Below are 14938 nucleotides of genomic sequence, written 5' to 3'. Positions count from 1 at the left end.
TTCATCAAGTTTGTCTCCCTTAACCTATTTCTCTCTCAATATCGTGTTACATCTCCATCTCACTTGGATTCTATCTCGATATCGCATCTAAACAAATGTAGGTGTGTGTGTTTTGGGTTAGAGAGAGAGAGAGAGAGAGAGAGAGGCTGCATGCACGAAATGCCGATCAAATCTGTTAAAGGAAGCCTAATCAAAGTTGTGTTGCCATCTAGCGAATGTTTAGATTGTGAACAGTTCAGTATCAAGTTTGAAACGTAGTGGTCGGCCTTCTAGAAGCTTCGCCAGAAGCGACTAGTCGTTGGTCTGCAATATAAACCCCGGTCCACAAGCACAAATCTTGGGGGGGGGGGGGGGAGAGAGAGAGAGAGAGGTATTTTGCAGCGTAACTAAGAGAGGTAAAGATGAGATTTTTTTTTTTTTTTTTTTTTTTAAAGTTATAAATAATAATAAATAATATTAGATTAGTTAAAAAAATAAATATCCAAGGGTGTTATGGTCATTTTAAATGTGGCACGGACTACATTCGTAACAAAAAAAAACATAGCAGGGACAACGACATGTGCAAGTTCTAAGGAAACGAGAAACGGTCCGAATTAATTTTTAAAAATAAAGACTAAACGTGCATTTTGAGACCTTCCCGAGGGTGACCAGTGTAACTTACCCCGCTTTTCTTATTCTGTAAAAAATACCATGATAGGCCTAGATCCCATGAGCCCGGAAGAATTTTATGAAAGAGAATGTAGTTATGAGTAGGCCCATAGACACAGAAACCCAATAGAATTTCATCGAGTAAGTTGTTTACCGTAGAAGAGAGAAAAACTTACAATTCACAGTTACTTTTTATTAATTTAAAATACTGTAGTTTTTTAATTTATCAACATAATAAGAGAAAAAAGTTTATCTATCATAAATGATTTAGAGAAATATTTATTTGAAACTTTTATGAAAAAACTTTTTACAAATATAGCACTCTCAAATGCTTCTTTAAAACCTTGCTAAACAACTTGATAATCAAATGTTACAAAAGATACATTATATATAATCCACCCAAGTCCAACATCACAGCTTATAGCATAACAAAATCCAATTCTTGAATTGCCATTCAAATCAAATATCATAATCAGTAATCAATGCGAATTGCTTGAGCTTCGATTAGCGACAGAGTTAGGGTTTTGTCTATTTTACAAAACAGAACGAAAACAATTGCTTCCACACCACTTTGCATTTGATGGAATAATGAAACCTTTAGCTTTCAAACGAGAAAGAGCCTACCAACATAAAAAATACAAGTGAGAAGACAACAGAAGGATACTTGAAGCATGTATATATCAAAGGACAACAAATAAACTACTACTACAACTAATGAAAGATCATAAGAAATTTTCAAGCACTTAAGTTGTGAAAGCAAAAGAAATTTTACCTCACAACATAAAACCCCAATTTTAAGCTCCTTAACATGGCCAAGTTTTAGTATGAGTCCTTTAAGCATCTCTTCTTCTGCTACTTCAGGTGTTGTCTCCCAATGTCCGAGTTTTTTATAATTGTAATCTAAGTTAGCTTCGACTAAGGAGGACACATTTCCCAACAAAACCTTCAACAACCACAGATTTCCTTGGATTGTTAGTGATTGAATATCAGGAGCATTGATTTCAATAATATCCAAAGCATAATCAGATCCATCCTCAGGATCAAAGTATCCAGAGAACACTAACTTCTTAACGCTCTTTGAAGTGACATCAACCCGATTATAACCATAGCAACCCTTCAATACCAAAGTTTCCAATTCAGGACTACCTGATAACATGTTTTCGATCAAATCTTCATCTAATTTCTCATTACTAATACGCAAACTCCGAAGATTCTTCCAACTAATCGCCCCAGATGGATTCAACACGCAGCCTGATAATCTCAGATGAGTAACATTCGAACTGAAGAAAAAATTTTGATCTAACTGAAACTTAGCTTCCAAACCGATAACACATAACTCCAATATAAGCTGTTCAACGTTACAGCTCATAGCATAACGAATCCAGTTTTTGACTTGCGACTCGATTTCAATGTCGTAGTATATACACACAGCGAATTTATTGAGCTTTAGTTGGCGACGTTGAGTTAGGGTTTTGTCAACGAATGAAACGAAATTGGATCTTGAGGTAGGGATTTGGCGATATTGGGTTAGGCGATCATCTGAAAGCTTGAAAATGAGAGTAGGTGTCGACATCCAAAGATGTTTCCATCGCTTGGAGAGTGTACCTGTTCTAATTGCGTCTTTGGTGGAGGGTAAAAGAGATAGGATTTCAAGAAGTAAGCAATCTTGCAACGCACTGATTCGATCTTCTCCCTCTTCTTCAACGATTTCTTCAAGCTTTATCCGTTCTCGGGAAATTTGAGGCTGTTTTTGTCCTTCTTCCACCATTTTCATGGCGTCAAACAGAGCTCACGTCGCTTTTCCCTGTGATGAACAAAACCAGAAAATGTAATTACCAGGGGAAATGATGTTTTGCTTTGAACTTCTAGAATTTACATTTCAGTCCTTATGAGAAAAAGATTACACTATATAACTAATAATTTATTTAAACCACATCATACAAACCATGGTATTTCTTTATTGGAAAAACATGATAAAACGATAATAAAACCTACCATTCTTTTAGAAACAATATAACTAATAAATAATCCAACAAAATATCATTCTACAACGGCATATAATAATCATGAATAAAAACACCTAGTATTATGAAAGTGTGTGGTTTTTTATGAAAAAAATCTATTTAGTGCTACCTAATGATTAAAAAAAAGTAAATTTAGGTGATTATGATATAACGAATCCTATCATGCTTTTCTAATTTAAGTTAGAGTATCCGTTGTTTAAATTTTAGACCATGTATACTCCAGATCAAGCACTACAACTTTAATTACAAAATATATTGTAATTGTATGTTGTGACAATCATTTTATTTTACTTGTATTATTTAAATCACTTGATATATTCATTCGAAAATAAACTACAATAAGGTTTCAATAAACTATTGTAATCATCTAAAATTATCTTATAAAATCTTATATTTTTAATTCTCTATTAAAGTTTTATTTCTACAGAATTAAATCAAGCATATTTTTTCCGGTCAAAGTTTAATTTTTAGCAAAAAAGTTTTATTTTCTTACTTTAACCAAACCCAAAATCAAGTTACGACATACAAAACTCGGATTCGACTACAAGATTTTTTTTTCTAAAACTTTAATTCAACTTAATCATGGTAATCAATCTTTTATTAGGACTAAGACAAACATGATAAAAATCCTGCATATTAAAAAAAAGGGATAATGACTTGAAAGGGTAACGAACTTTCGACTTTTGTCACATTTAGTCACTAAACTTTTTTTCGTTATCTATTTGCCATTGAACTATTGAAACTGTTCACATTTTACCCTTATGACCGGCTATAAGGGTAAAATGTGAACAATTTCAATAGTTCAATGGCAAATAGATAACGAAAAAAAGTTTAGTGACTAAATATGAACAAAATCGAAAGTTCGTTTCCCTCTAAAAAGTTCAATGACTAAATGTGAACAAACCTCCTCTTGTATTATGTTTTAGCAAATTATTTATTTTTGTTAAATTGTAGCAACATTTGTTGATGAAGAAATCTATGAAATAAAAAAAAACAAAACAAAACCCTGAATATATATTTAAAACAAAAACAAAAAAACCAAAACCGAAATAAAAAACCAATGGTTTGACATTTTCCAAAATAAAAAATCAAAATTTCCAATCTGATTTTGGTTTTACAAAAAAATGAATCATTCTCACTGATGTGAATTATGACCATTGGTTTGGCATGCGAAATTTATGACATCCCATGAATATGTAGTTACAACATCGTCTGAACTCGTAATTCATAGTAAGGGGTTAGAGTACCATCACATGAATACGTAGTTACAACATCGCCTGAACTCGTAATTCATCACCTACATGTTATGGGTCTGCTGGTGTTTCCATTGGGTTGTCTAGAATAGTCCGTAGTCGCCATCTATACTCTGGTAGATGACTATATCGCCACATTGCTGGTTAAGGTTATGGTATCTCCTTTCATCCTACATCACATATTCATCATAATCTATTTACCTAATTATCACCACCTTTCTATCATCACTTATCTCTCATCATTTTATTTCATCACACACCAACTATTTCATCTACCCATGTTTCATCCGCAACATATTTGTAGATATAAAATAAATATACCATTTAAATCTTTTAAAACATGTATAAAATCGTTTATCCAGCATAGACAGCAAGTATTTAAATAATATGCACACATAACACGTAATTTATATAAAATACTTCATATCTAGTGTAAGATGAAAGTAACTATATATACCATAAAAATCCCATAAATGCTTCCTAACTTCGAACCCCAAGGTTTACTCTACTAAAACTTCATATTCTCGGCTCTCTGAACCTAGAAGGGTCCAGATCTATCACACCAAAAAGCTCAAGATAGCTCTTCCTCTCACTCTACACACTCAAGCTTGCTAGGGTTCTCACTTATGGGAAAGGTAGTCGCAATTGAAGGCCATAAGTGCCTTTAAATATGGCTCGGGCCCAAAGATTTAGGGTTTCTGCCAACAACGCGGACTCGTCGAGTCGCCTCACCGACTCGTCGAGTCCATTCATTAATCCGAGTCATCAGTCGCGACCTTACTCGACGAGTTGAGGCGTCAACTCGTCGAGTCTCTCTTCTTAATTCAAAAGAAAAATACTTAAATGATGATACCTGGAAATCCGGATGTTACATTTTGTTTTTTTTATTTCATAGATTTCTTCATCAACAAATGTCGCTACAATTAAACAAAAATAAATAATTTTGCTAAAACATAATACAATAGGAAGTTTGTTCACATTTAGTCATTGAACTTTTTAGAGGGAAACGAACTTTCGATTTTGTTCACATTTAGTCACTAAACTTTTTTTTGTTATTTATTTGCCACTAAACTATTGAAACTGTTCACATTTTACCCTTATGACCGGTAACAGCCGGTCATAAGGGTAAAATGTGAACAGTTTCAATAGTTCAATGGCAAATAGATAACGAAAAAAAGTTTAGTGACTAAATGTGACAAAAACCGAAAGTTCGTTACCCTTTCAAGTCATTATCCCTAAAAAAAATCACAGTCAAGCATTTCACCAAACACTTACTGTGCAGATAATTGGCCACGGTTTACCTGTACTGGTGATGAAACCCTGAAGAACCAGATCTCTTGAAACAAATGTGCTCATCCTTGTAAGACAATTTACGATAATCAGTTTTCCAAAGAAAACCTAATTCGTGAAAATTGCTATCAAACCAACAAACAAACCACATTACCATTATGTAAGAGTATGTTTTCAAAAGACGATGGAAAGAAAAAGTAATTCATGAGAAACGCAAAAGGGAACATAGGGCTTACAACTAAATGTCGGACAACGTCTTCAAGGAGAAAATAAAGATGTAAGTTTCAAGGAGAAAAGCAACGCTACAAATCCCAGTTAATCTTAGAACATGCGATGTCCTAACCGCAACCGTCACTACGATGCTGAACATTGATGCATCGTTTGCAGAATCACCAAGCTTTGCGAGTTGCGACGGCGCACCCGAAACCTAAGTAAGGCGGAAGGAAGCAGAGATAATTTTTCTGGATGTATAGTTGTGACGAAATTTAAGGCAATCAATAACTGAGAGATAGGAGCTGAGATCCATGAAATCGGGATAATCGAAGGCGATAAACGATAAGAATTCAGAAATTATGTTTAGCAAGAGATATGATCATGATGCGGATGTGGATTCTTTTAGTGGGCGGGAAAACGATTCATGATCATGATGTGGATGTGGATTCTCTTAGTGGGCGGGAAAACGATTCATAAGATGGCTGAAGATTTGACACGTGAAACAAAGAAGGTTTAGAAAGAAGATATGTGGCGGTTTAAGAGGCTTTTATTAGGGATAGGGATGGGAAAATTCCTCAAATAACTAGGGGAAGGATTTAACCATGAAAATCTGACTTTTAAAGAATATCACGAGATCCGTATAAAGGGCTTTGCAGATCCCTTTAACCCTCTGTGGAAAGGGGAATAGTAACGAAGAAATTAGGTGGCATGACTAAAAGACCAAAAATCACGTGGGTATCATAGTTTTGTAGAGGTGGCTCTGCGGAAGTCCTTGCTCCTCTCTGGAAGTGTAAATTCTCTGAGGAAATGGTACTTGCTCCTTTCCGACGGATCCGCAGGCTACACTCCGCGAAAATGTTGATTTCTCTGCGGAAAAGGTAGTTGTAGTCGTGTTTAAGCATTAATTGATGTTTTTATATGTTTTTTCAAGTTATTATCGTTTTTATGACTTTAGTGACCAAAAACATTTTTTTTTTCATTTTTATGAATGCCTTAATCACTAGAAGTCGTGTAACAACCCAAAATCCCAATAATTTTTTTTTTCATTTTCAAAAAGGAAATTACATTCATGAATTGTTTCCAAAATCCATGAAACAATAAACATGTTTAATTATCAGAGTAACAATCTCAGTGAGTGCGGAAAACAGTGGGGAGTGAATGTTGCGTCATCAAGTCGGGTATTTCCCTTTAGTCTTGGAACTCTAGAAGTACCTGAAACCACAATACAAATTGTAAGCAAAAGCTTAGTGAGTTTCCCACAATACCACATAACATACATACAATTGCCATGGGCTACCCCCATGGTCTAATATCCAAGTGCCATAGGCTACCCTCATGGTCTTTTATGCTATGGGCTACCCTTATGGTATTTTATACAAGTGCCTCGGGCTGCCCCCGAGGTCTTTCATACACGTGCCACGGGCTACCCCCGAGGCCTTTTAGAAAAGCAAACACATATACACTTATCATTTCGCTTGTCAAGTAATGAGTCAACATTGGTACCTTCGACCCATTGATATAGTGAGAAGACTCACCTTGGTCTGTTGGTAAATATTGACTGCTCGACTACCAATCCGACAATCTCACACTGAGTTTACAAAAATTACCCTAATTAGAATTAGGTCACAAACTTAAGACATGGGCCAAAACCCTAAGTCCAATTCCTAAAATAGGCCCCATTTCGCCCATTCCATAATGGGCCTATACATATTCGGCCCATCTACAATAACGGGCTCCATGGCCCAAATGGCCCAAACCATGACATGTAAGGCCCATAATAGAAAACAGGGCCCACGTATCGTTAACAGGCCAAGGCTCATAACTAGTTAAGGCCCAAAAGTCCTAAAAGCCCAATACTTATCCAACATCCCACTGGGCGTACGCACGACGTAATGATTAGTACGCTTAGCGTACTCGGTCTTCAGGCAATACGCGCAACGTACATCTTATTACGCCCAACGTACCAAGTTGTTAAGCACATTTAGCCATCAAGTGTTGTGACAACCTGAAATTTTTATCTTGTATAGCCATTTAATTCAATCAAAGTCAGTCTCGTTTATGCTATCTTTTAGCATTGTTTAGAGTCTGTTTGAGTGTTCTAAGCCTAATACATTTGAGGAAGGAGTGTTAGGATGTATCTTATAGATTTCAGTGTGCAGCATACAAGCCAAAAAACTCAAAGTATTGGAGTTTACGGCCGTAAACATCTCCTTGGCCGTGAACTCTTCCCCTCATATATGATATTCCTTCATTTTCACCTTTTTCTCACACTTCCATCTCAAGAACTTGATTTCCTCTTAAGTATCATCAATAACTTTCATCTTGATCTTCAAAAATGTAAGCCGATCTTCCATTTGTTTAGTTGTTATCCTTCTTAATCTAATATCACCCTTTGATTTCATCCAATGAAACTTATCTTTTTTGGGTAGATATTCAAGTATGCAACACTTTCACTAAGAACACCAAGAACACTTACTAGTTCTTGGACCATGAACTACTTAGAAGCCTTCAAAAGCGTGAGTATCCCTTCTATCTTCTAGTTAGGATTGATAAGCACATGATTCATAGCCTTAATACTTCATGTATTGCATGAACATCAAGAGTTTACGGCCGTAAACCCTTGCATGGCTGTAAACCCTTGTTTTGGTGCATATATTGGCCAAAAACTCATCTTAAGTCCAAACATAGGGTCATGAACACTTAGTGAATGCTAGATAGGGCCCTAAACACCTCTTAAAGTCATGCTCTAAGGCCCTAAACTACCCTTGGCCGTAAACACAACAGGTGTGGCCGTAAACTCCATTTGATTCAATCATATGTGATTAAAACACTTCAATCCAAGTGTTTCCTAGTCCCTAAAGTGTTTTCCTTGCATGATTAGTTGTATATACACTAATTATGTACATATATGTATCATTATATGCTTAATAGGATCCGTTTGTGCTCGAGGCTTCACTTGACACTTAGCATCCTATATCGATCTTACATTCGTATCACTTACTACAGGTGAGTTCATACCCCTTAACTTATCTTTTAAATGATTTTAAATGCTTTTATGGGAGGAATACAAGTAGAACTATTATAGTTATTATATCAATCACTTATGATTAATAACTATCAAACAAGTGGATTTTCTTATACTTCAAACTATTTTATTAAGCAAACTATTTCAAAACATTTTATAGACTAGCCATTTAAATGGTTTAAAACTCTTTTATATGCAAAACTCTTTATTAAACTCTTTTAACCTTGTATATTGTCAAAATCATGTCTATATAGATATAGTTATATAAGTAAGATTGAAAGGGCTTAGGTGTGACATCCCCTAATTTCTCGACCAGAAAATATCGATTTAATTTATGCTTTTTTAAAATAAAATCAGAGAAATCCTTTTAAAAGATGTTGTGGAATTGGTCCCCAAAAAACATGATAAAGGTTTAGGAAAACCTTTCTTTAAGAAATGTATAGTTTCATTTCATATCAAAACCTCAGGATGTCATGTTCCGATACAGATCAAAAGCATAAACAAGACATTATAAGCCTTTCATCAGTTATTTACAACTACTGGCCTATAATCCAAAAATCTCTCATCGTCCTCCGACTATGCTCGGGGTCCACTACATGTAACATAAAAATATGAGTGGGTCAGGCTTGGGAGTTTGGTGAACATATAGGGCTTTCAACCCACAATAATAATAAACTTATTAAGTTCATCAATCAACAATAACCCTGATTACCTGTTCCCATTATCCCCACTTCACATCCCTAAATACTTATCACAAGGGACCTAGCCTCAAGAATATCATCGTGATGGACACTACTGTTAAGGGGGTTCCTCAGCCATACATGTCATAAAGGAAACCATGAGGGGGATGGAGTACAACGAATGAATGCCCAAGTTCATTAACTCCTACAGGTTGCGGGCCTCCCAACGTTCGACTAGGCTGTCTAGAAAGTCTGTGGTCGTCATCGAAACTCCGCTAGATGACTGGATCACAATCACATCGAGGCCTCTCATCAGTTTTATTTCATCACACATCACTATCTACCCATGTTTTACCCAACATATTTGTAGATAAAAAATATATATACAATTTAAAACTTGTATAAAACATCTATTCAACAGTCACCTTAATTAAACAATTAAAATAATTACACGTAGCACGTATTTTATAGAAAATACTTCATATCTAGGTGTAAGATGAAGGTGACTATACACTCACATGATTTGATGATAATCGGGCAACAATTCGTTTTCTAAAACGTTCGTTTCTAATAAAATCGGGAGTTTTATTGAGAAACCGAGCTCTGCAAAGGTCGGGCTTCGAAACCAAAAAGATAAATTTTCCGGGCATCTCAGGCACTTTGTGGCGCATTCCCGGGGTTATAATCGATACTGGGGATTTGGGGAATATTAAAATGAAAGAAATATGAAAAAAGGAGTGAAAATGTACAATTTCTTAAAATTATCCGAGAAGGCTTACAGCCTTCTATTTATAGGGGGAGGCTTCTGATCGCACGGTTGGAAAGAAGCCACGTGGCAGCAGATCCGAAGGGTAGGTCACGTGGTCTACGCATGCGAGGGCCTCACTGGAGGGTTCTGATTGGACCAAGGTTGAGTCCAAGGCTTCGGACGTGGCACCATATGCGAAGCTCGGATGTGTCATAGAGGGGTACGAGGCAGCTCCTGATTGGCCGAGCCTTCGGTCCGAGAAGAATGTGACACATGTCGATAGGTGGCCTCGGATGACACACCAATGTCGGATACGTGGCGTGTTTTGAGCAAGGGTGATGTGGCCGAAGCCACCTATGCGGAATTTCTCGATTTTTGTGCAAAAACTTCTAAAATCCATAACTTTCGCATACAAGTTCCGTTTTTGACGTTCTTTATATGCATGCGTAGGTAAAATTACGCTCTACAACTTTCGTTTAGACTTCGCCGGCTAGTTTTGACTTTAATTTTTATATTATTATGTTTAACAGACCAGGACAGGAAATCTGTTAAAATTCACAACTTTTTTATCCGACGTCCGTTTTTGTCTGTCTTTTTACCGTTGTTCTACTATTGACGAGACATTCAATTCTCGTTTAGGTTGTGTTGGCTAAAATCACTCGATCTAAAATTCGAGTTTTTAGCTGTCTACTGCTAAGCTGGAACTTCGAAAAATCATAACTTCCTCATACGAAGTCAGATTTAGGCATTATTTTTATACATACTCTCGGTTTAATGAGCACTACGACTTTCGTTTAGATCACTAAGGATAAAAATTAGTTTATTAAAAAACTCACTTTTCACAACATTCGGCACCGTGCCGGTTTTGTCGCGAAACTTCGACAGGTCATAACTTCTTCGTTATAACACATATTTTGGTATTCTTTATATCCCCGGAATCCTTGTTTCGACCACTACAAATTTATGTAAAGATATCAGGCTTATCTCGCACTTTAATTTTGACGTTTATTTCTATTCTTTATTTATTACACATTTATAAATAAGTAATAAGCATATAAATTCACATAATTCACATAATACTCAAATATTTCGTCTTTATTATCTCAAAATGTGGTACAATAGTTGATCTAGACTGTTACATCGTATAAAAATGCTTAGCCTTGAAACCCGGGCGTTACAATTCTCTCTCCACTTAGGATGATTCCGTCTCGGAATCGCGTATCAGCAAACAAATGTGGGTAGCAACTCATCATGTCACTTTCTATTTCCCAAGTGAGATTCGGCTCGTTCGAATGTTTCCATCGGACTAGCACTATGTCGACCATCTTGCGTTGTAACTTCTTAGTCTTACGGTCAAGGATTGTCTCCGGTTCTTAAATCAACCTCTTGTTTTCATCCAACCTTAATTCAGAAATAGGAATTATGTCTGGCACATCTCCCGTGAACTTTCTCAAATAACACACATGGAAAGTGTTATGGATACCATCTAGTTCTTCGGGTAATTCGAGCTTGTAAGCTTGGTCCCCAATCTTCTGAAGAACTTTGAACGATCCAATAAACCTTGGACTCAACTTTCCTTGTTTTCCGAATCTTATAAGTCCCTTTCACGGTGAGACTTTAAGCAAAACCGAATCCTCAACTTCGAAGGTCACCCGTCATCTTTTCTTGTCAGCATAGCTCTTTTGACGATCTTGAGCTGCTAACATCCTTTCCGTAATCACTTTCAACTTCTCAATAGTCTCATGGACTATCTCGGGGCCCATAAACTGCTTTTCCCCAGCTTCCAACCAACATGATGGCGTTCGAAATTTTTCTCCATACAAAACGTGATAAGGTTCCATCTTGATGCTTAAGTGGAAAACTATTATTATAGGAAAATTCTACTAGAGGTAAGTGTTCATCCCAGTTACCTTGGAATTATAGGGTACATGCTCTCCGCATATCCTTCGATGTTTGAATTGTTCGTTCGCTTTGACCATCAGTTTGCGAATGGTAAGTTGTATTCAAACACAACTTGGTACCCAATTCCTCTAGTAGACTCCTCCAAAACCTTGAGGTAAAACGACTGTCACGATTGGATACAATCGTTAACTGAACACCGTGAAGCCTCATAATTTCCTTCACGTAAGAATTCACAAGTTTATCCATAGACCATTTCTCTTTGGCAGCTATGAAATGCGCACTCTTAGTGAAGCGATCAAAGACCACCCAAATCATGTCGTGATCGTTCCTTGTTCTGGGAAGTTTAGTCACAAAATCCATGGTAATATCTTCCCATTTACCCACGGGTACAAGTAAAAGTTCTAAACTCTCATACGGTTTCTAATGTTGTGCCTTAACCCTAACACAAGTTACATACTCAGCCACATACTTAGCAACATCGAGCTTCATCGTCGACCACCAGTTATAGGGTTTTAGATCCCTATACATTTTCATACTGCCGGGATGAATCGAGTACATGGTCTTGTGAGCTTCTTCCATCAAAACATCTCTTACTCCTCCTGTCTTAGGTACCCAAATCTTATATTTGAATACCTTTAGTCCTTGACCGTTTATATCAAACACCAACATTTTACCCAAACGTTCCTCCTTCTGATCAATTTTATCTAAAGCTTCCTCTTGAGCTTTCTTTATACTTTCCACAGTTTTAGAGACAACTTCAATTCTCAACGCTCTTGGCCTTTTCTTTTCAAGATTTACCTTTCGACTGAGAGCATCAGCAACAACATTTGCTTTACCAGGGTGGTAAAGTATCTCACAGTCGTAGTCCTTGAGTAACTCTAGCCAGCGTCGTTGCCTCATGTTCAATTCCTTCTGATTAAAGAGGTATTGAAGACTCTTATGATCAGTGAAAAGTTTGCATTTAGTACCATAAAGATAGTGCCTCCATATATTTAAGGCGAATACTACCGCTGCTAACTCCAGATCATGAGTGGGGTAGTTCTTTTCATGCCCCTTCAATTGCCTCAATGCATACATGATCACTTTATCCCTTTGGGTCAGAACACAACCTAACCCAACTCCAGAGGCATCACTATACACTTCAAAGTCATCAACTTCTTCAGGTAACGAAAGAAACGGTGCTTCACACAATCTCTTCTTTAACTTCTCAAAGGCTTCCTTATGCTTCCTATTCCAAGTATAAGTAGCTCCTTTGTGGGTCAAAGCTGTTAATGGAGTAGCGATCGAAGAAAAGCCTTGGATAAACCTTCGGTAATATCCAACTAATCCTAAAAAGCTTCAAATCTCCATAGGGGTTTTTGGTTGTTCTTCATCACAACTTTAATCTTTGTTGGGTCGACCATTATTCCTTCTTGGTTAACCACATGACCTAAAAATTGGACTTCTTGAATCCAAAATTCACATTCTGAGAACTTTGCATACAACTTCTCCTTTTTCATGACTTCTAGCACTTCACGCAATGCTTTTCATGCTCCTGCTTGCTTTTCGAATAAATCAAGATATTGTGTATGAATACTATCATAGATTTATCAAGGTATGGTTTACATGATGGGTTTTATACATAAGAACATTCCTATGTGCACATACAAACCCTAATGCTTGGATCTAGGTTTCTCTAATTAAACATGCATTGAATCCAAGACTCCTAATGACTAATTAGGTATAAGAACAATACAAAACCAGAGTTAGAAGCATACCTTGAAACACTTGTTTGATCTTCTTGTTCTTGGAGCTTTAGAGTCACAATTGTCACTCCTCTAATGGCTTACAAACACCAACTAGCAAAGAGAATGATTTGAGAGAGAGGAGAGAGGAGGAAATTGGCCAGGGTATCCTTGCTGTAGAGGAGGTGCCGATTTCCCTATCCCAAGGGGTCTATTTATACTTGTAAGGCTCCTAGGGTTTCACCCTTAAATCCTAATTGGATAACTTAGACTCTAAGTAATCCTAATCCTTACCAAAGATAAGCCATGGACGATTTTAGGCTTATCCTAGCCCTAAAAATCATCCAAACCCTATCCCATAAGGATTTACAGCCCAAAGTGTAACTATCAAACAATTGACAGTTTATACCCTCTTTAATTAATCTATTTAAGTCACCAAATTAATACTAATTAATCTATGACTTATATTAATCAAATAACAATATTATTATTCATTATAATATTCTCATAATATATTAATAATTTCTATTCTCTCATAATAAATCATCCTACCAAGTTGCTATGGTGAAGGCAACCCAAAAGGACCATGCACAATCGGGTCAAATACTTGCCTAATATAGTTGCAGCCTTAGACACTATTCCAACAGTCTCCCACTTGGATAAGTCTAGTAACTATATGCACAAGTACAATCCGATTTGCAATCGTAGCTCTCAAAGACGCTGTCAAACTCTGATCTAATCAATCTTGTCCTTCAGATAAGAGATCGTACAATCCTCTGTTAGATATCATGCTGACAATTCTATGGAATGATTAGTCTAGCATTTGGTTTCTCGATCTCTGATTTATTTGACATAGAACTTAATCGAACACATCAATTCAGTTCTGACCGGGCCCGACACATAAGTCAAATCAAATCATCGAGCGACCGAGATATCACTTTTTCCTTCTTAGGATAAAAGTTACAGATAAACTTCGACTTATATGCATTTACTTATTCATTAACCAACTATACACAACAATGCGTTTTATAACATTGAGTTACCAATGTGTTTTCGCATTATCAATGTACAATCAATTAGCAAATAACAAACCATATATCTAGGTTTTAAGACTATATGATATTATCGTCTTGCGATCACCCTTTTTATCACATTCCATAAGGTGATTCCAGCAAGCGCGGGTTTGTTCCAATGCTCAAAACTAGTTCATAAGCACTCATGAACGTTGCAACAATCTTTTGCTATGTCTAAAACCATTTAGACAATCTACACACCTATTCATGACAATATTCATTCATATCTACTTCCGACATATGAACGATTGTGGACAATTTGAACAATTCGATTATTCTTAATAAACTCAATTATTCTGGAAGTCAAAACATGCAAAGTGAAACAATAGTTAAACAATTAACATAAGACAGTAACATT

The 14938-nt window shown here is 36.4% G+C and overlaps 1 protein-coding gene across 1 annotated transcript; it reads right to left on the bottom strand.

Annotated features, from left to right (window-relative positions):
• Nucleotides 1-914: 914 nt before the first annotated feature.
• LOC145003882 (F-box protein At5g03100-like) lies at nucleotides 915-2525 on the bottom strand. The gene is made up of 2 exons (XM_078962787.1): nucleotides 1421-2525; nucleotides 915-1268 (listed from the first exon to the last, which is right to left on the bottom strand). Exons 1-2 carry the CDS (start codon nucleotides 2420-2422, stop codon nucleotides 1182-1184), a joined length of 1089 nt encoding a protein of 362 aa, XP_078818913.1. The 5' UTR covers nucleotides 2423-2525; the 3' UTR covers nucleotides 915-1181.
• Nucleotides 2526-14938: the final 12413 nt, after the last annotated feature.

This window comes from Lactuca saligna, chromosome 7 (assembly GCF_052625555.1).
Source record: "Lactuca saligna cultivar CGN05327 chromosome 7, ASM5262555v1, whole genome shotgun sequence".
Classification (NCBI taxonomy): Eukaryota; Viridiplantae; Streptophyta; class Magnoliopsida; order Asterales; family Asteraceae; genus Lactuca; species Lactuca saligna.
Note: the sequence above shows the minus strand (reverse complement) of the source record. Positions and strands in the feature narration are given on the sequence as shown.

Bases quoted from the DNA above. Each gene is read 5' to 3' on its own strand.
- LOC145003882 (XM_078962787.1), bottom strand. From the start codon at position 2,422: ATGAAAATGGTGGAAGAAGGACAAAAACAGCCTCAAATTTCCCGAGAA. The intron at 1,269-1,420 runs GTAAAATTTCTT...TTATGTTGGTAG, and splicing joins TTGGGGTTTTATGTTGTGAG to GCTCTTTCTCGTTTGAAAGC.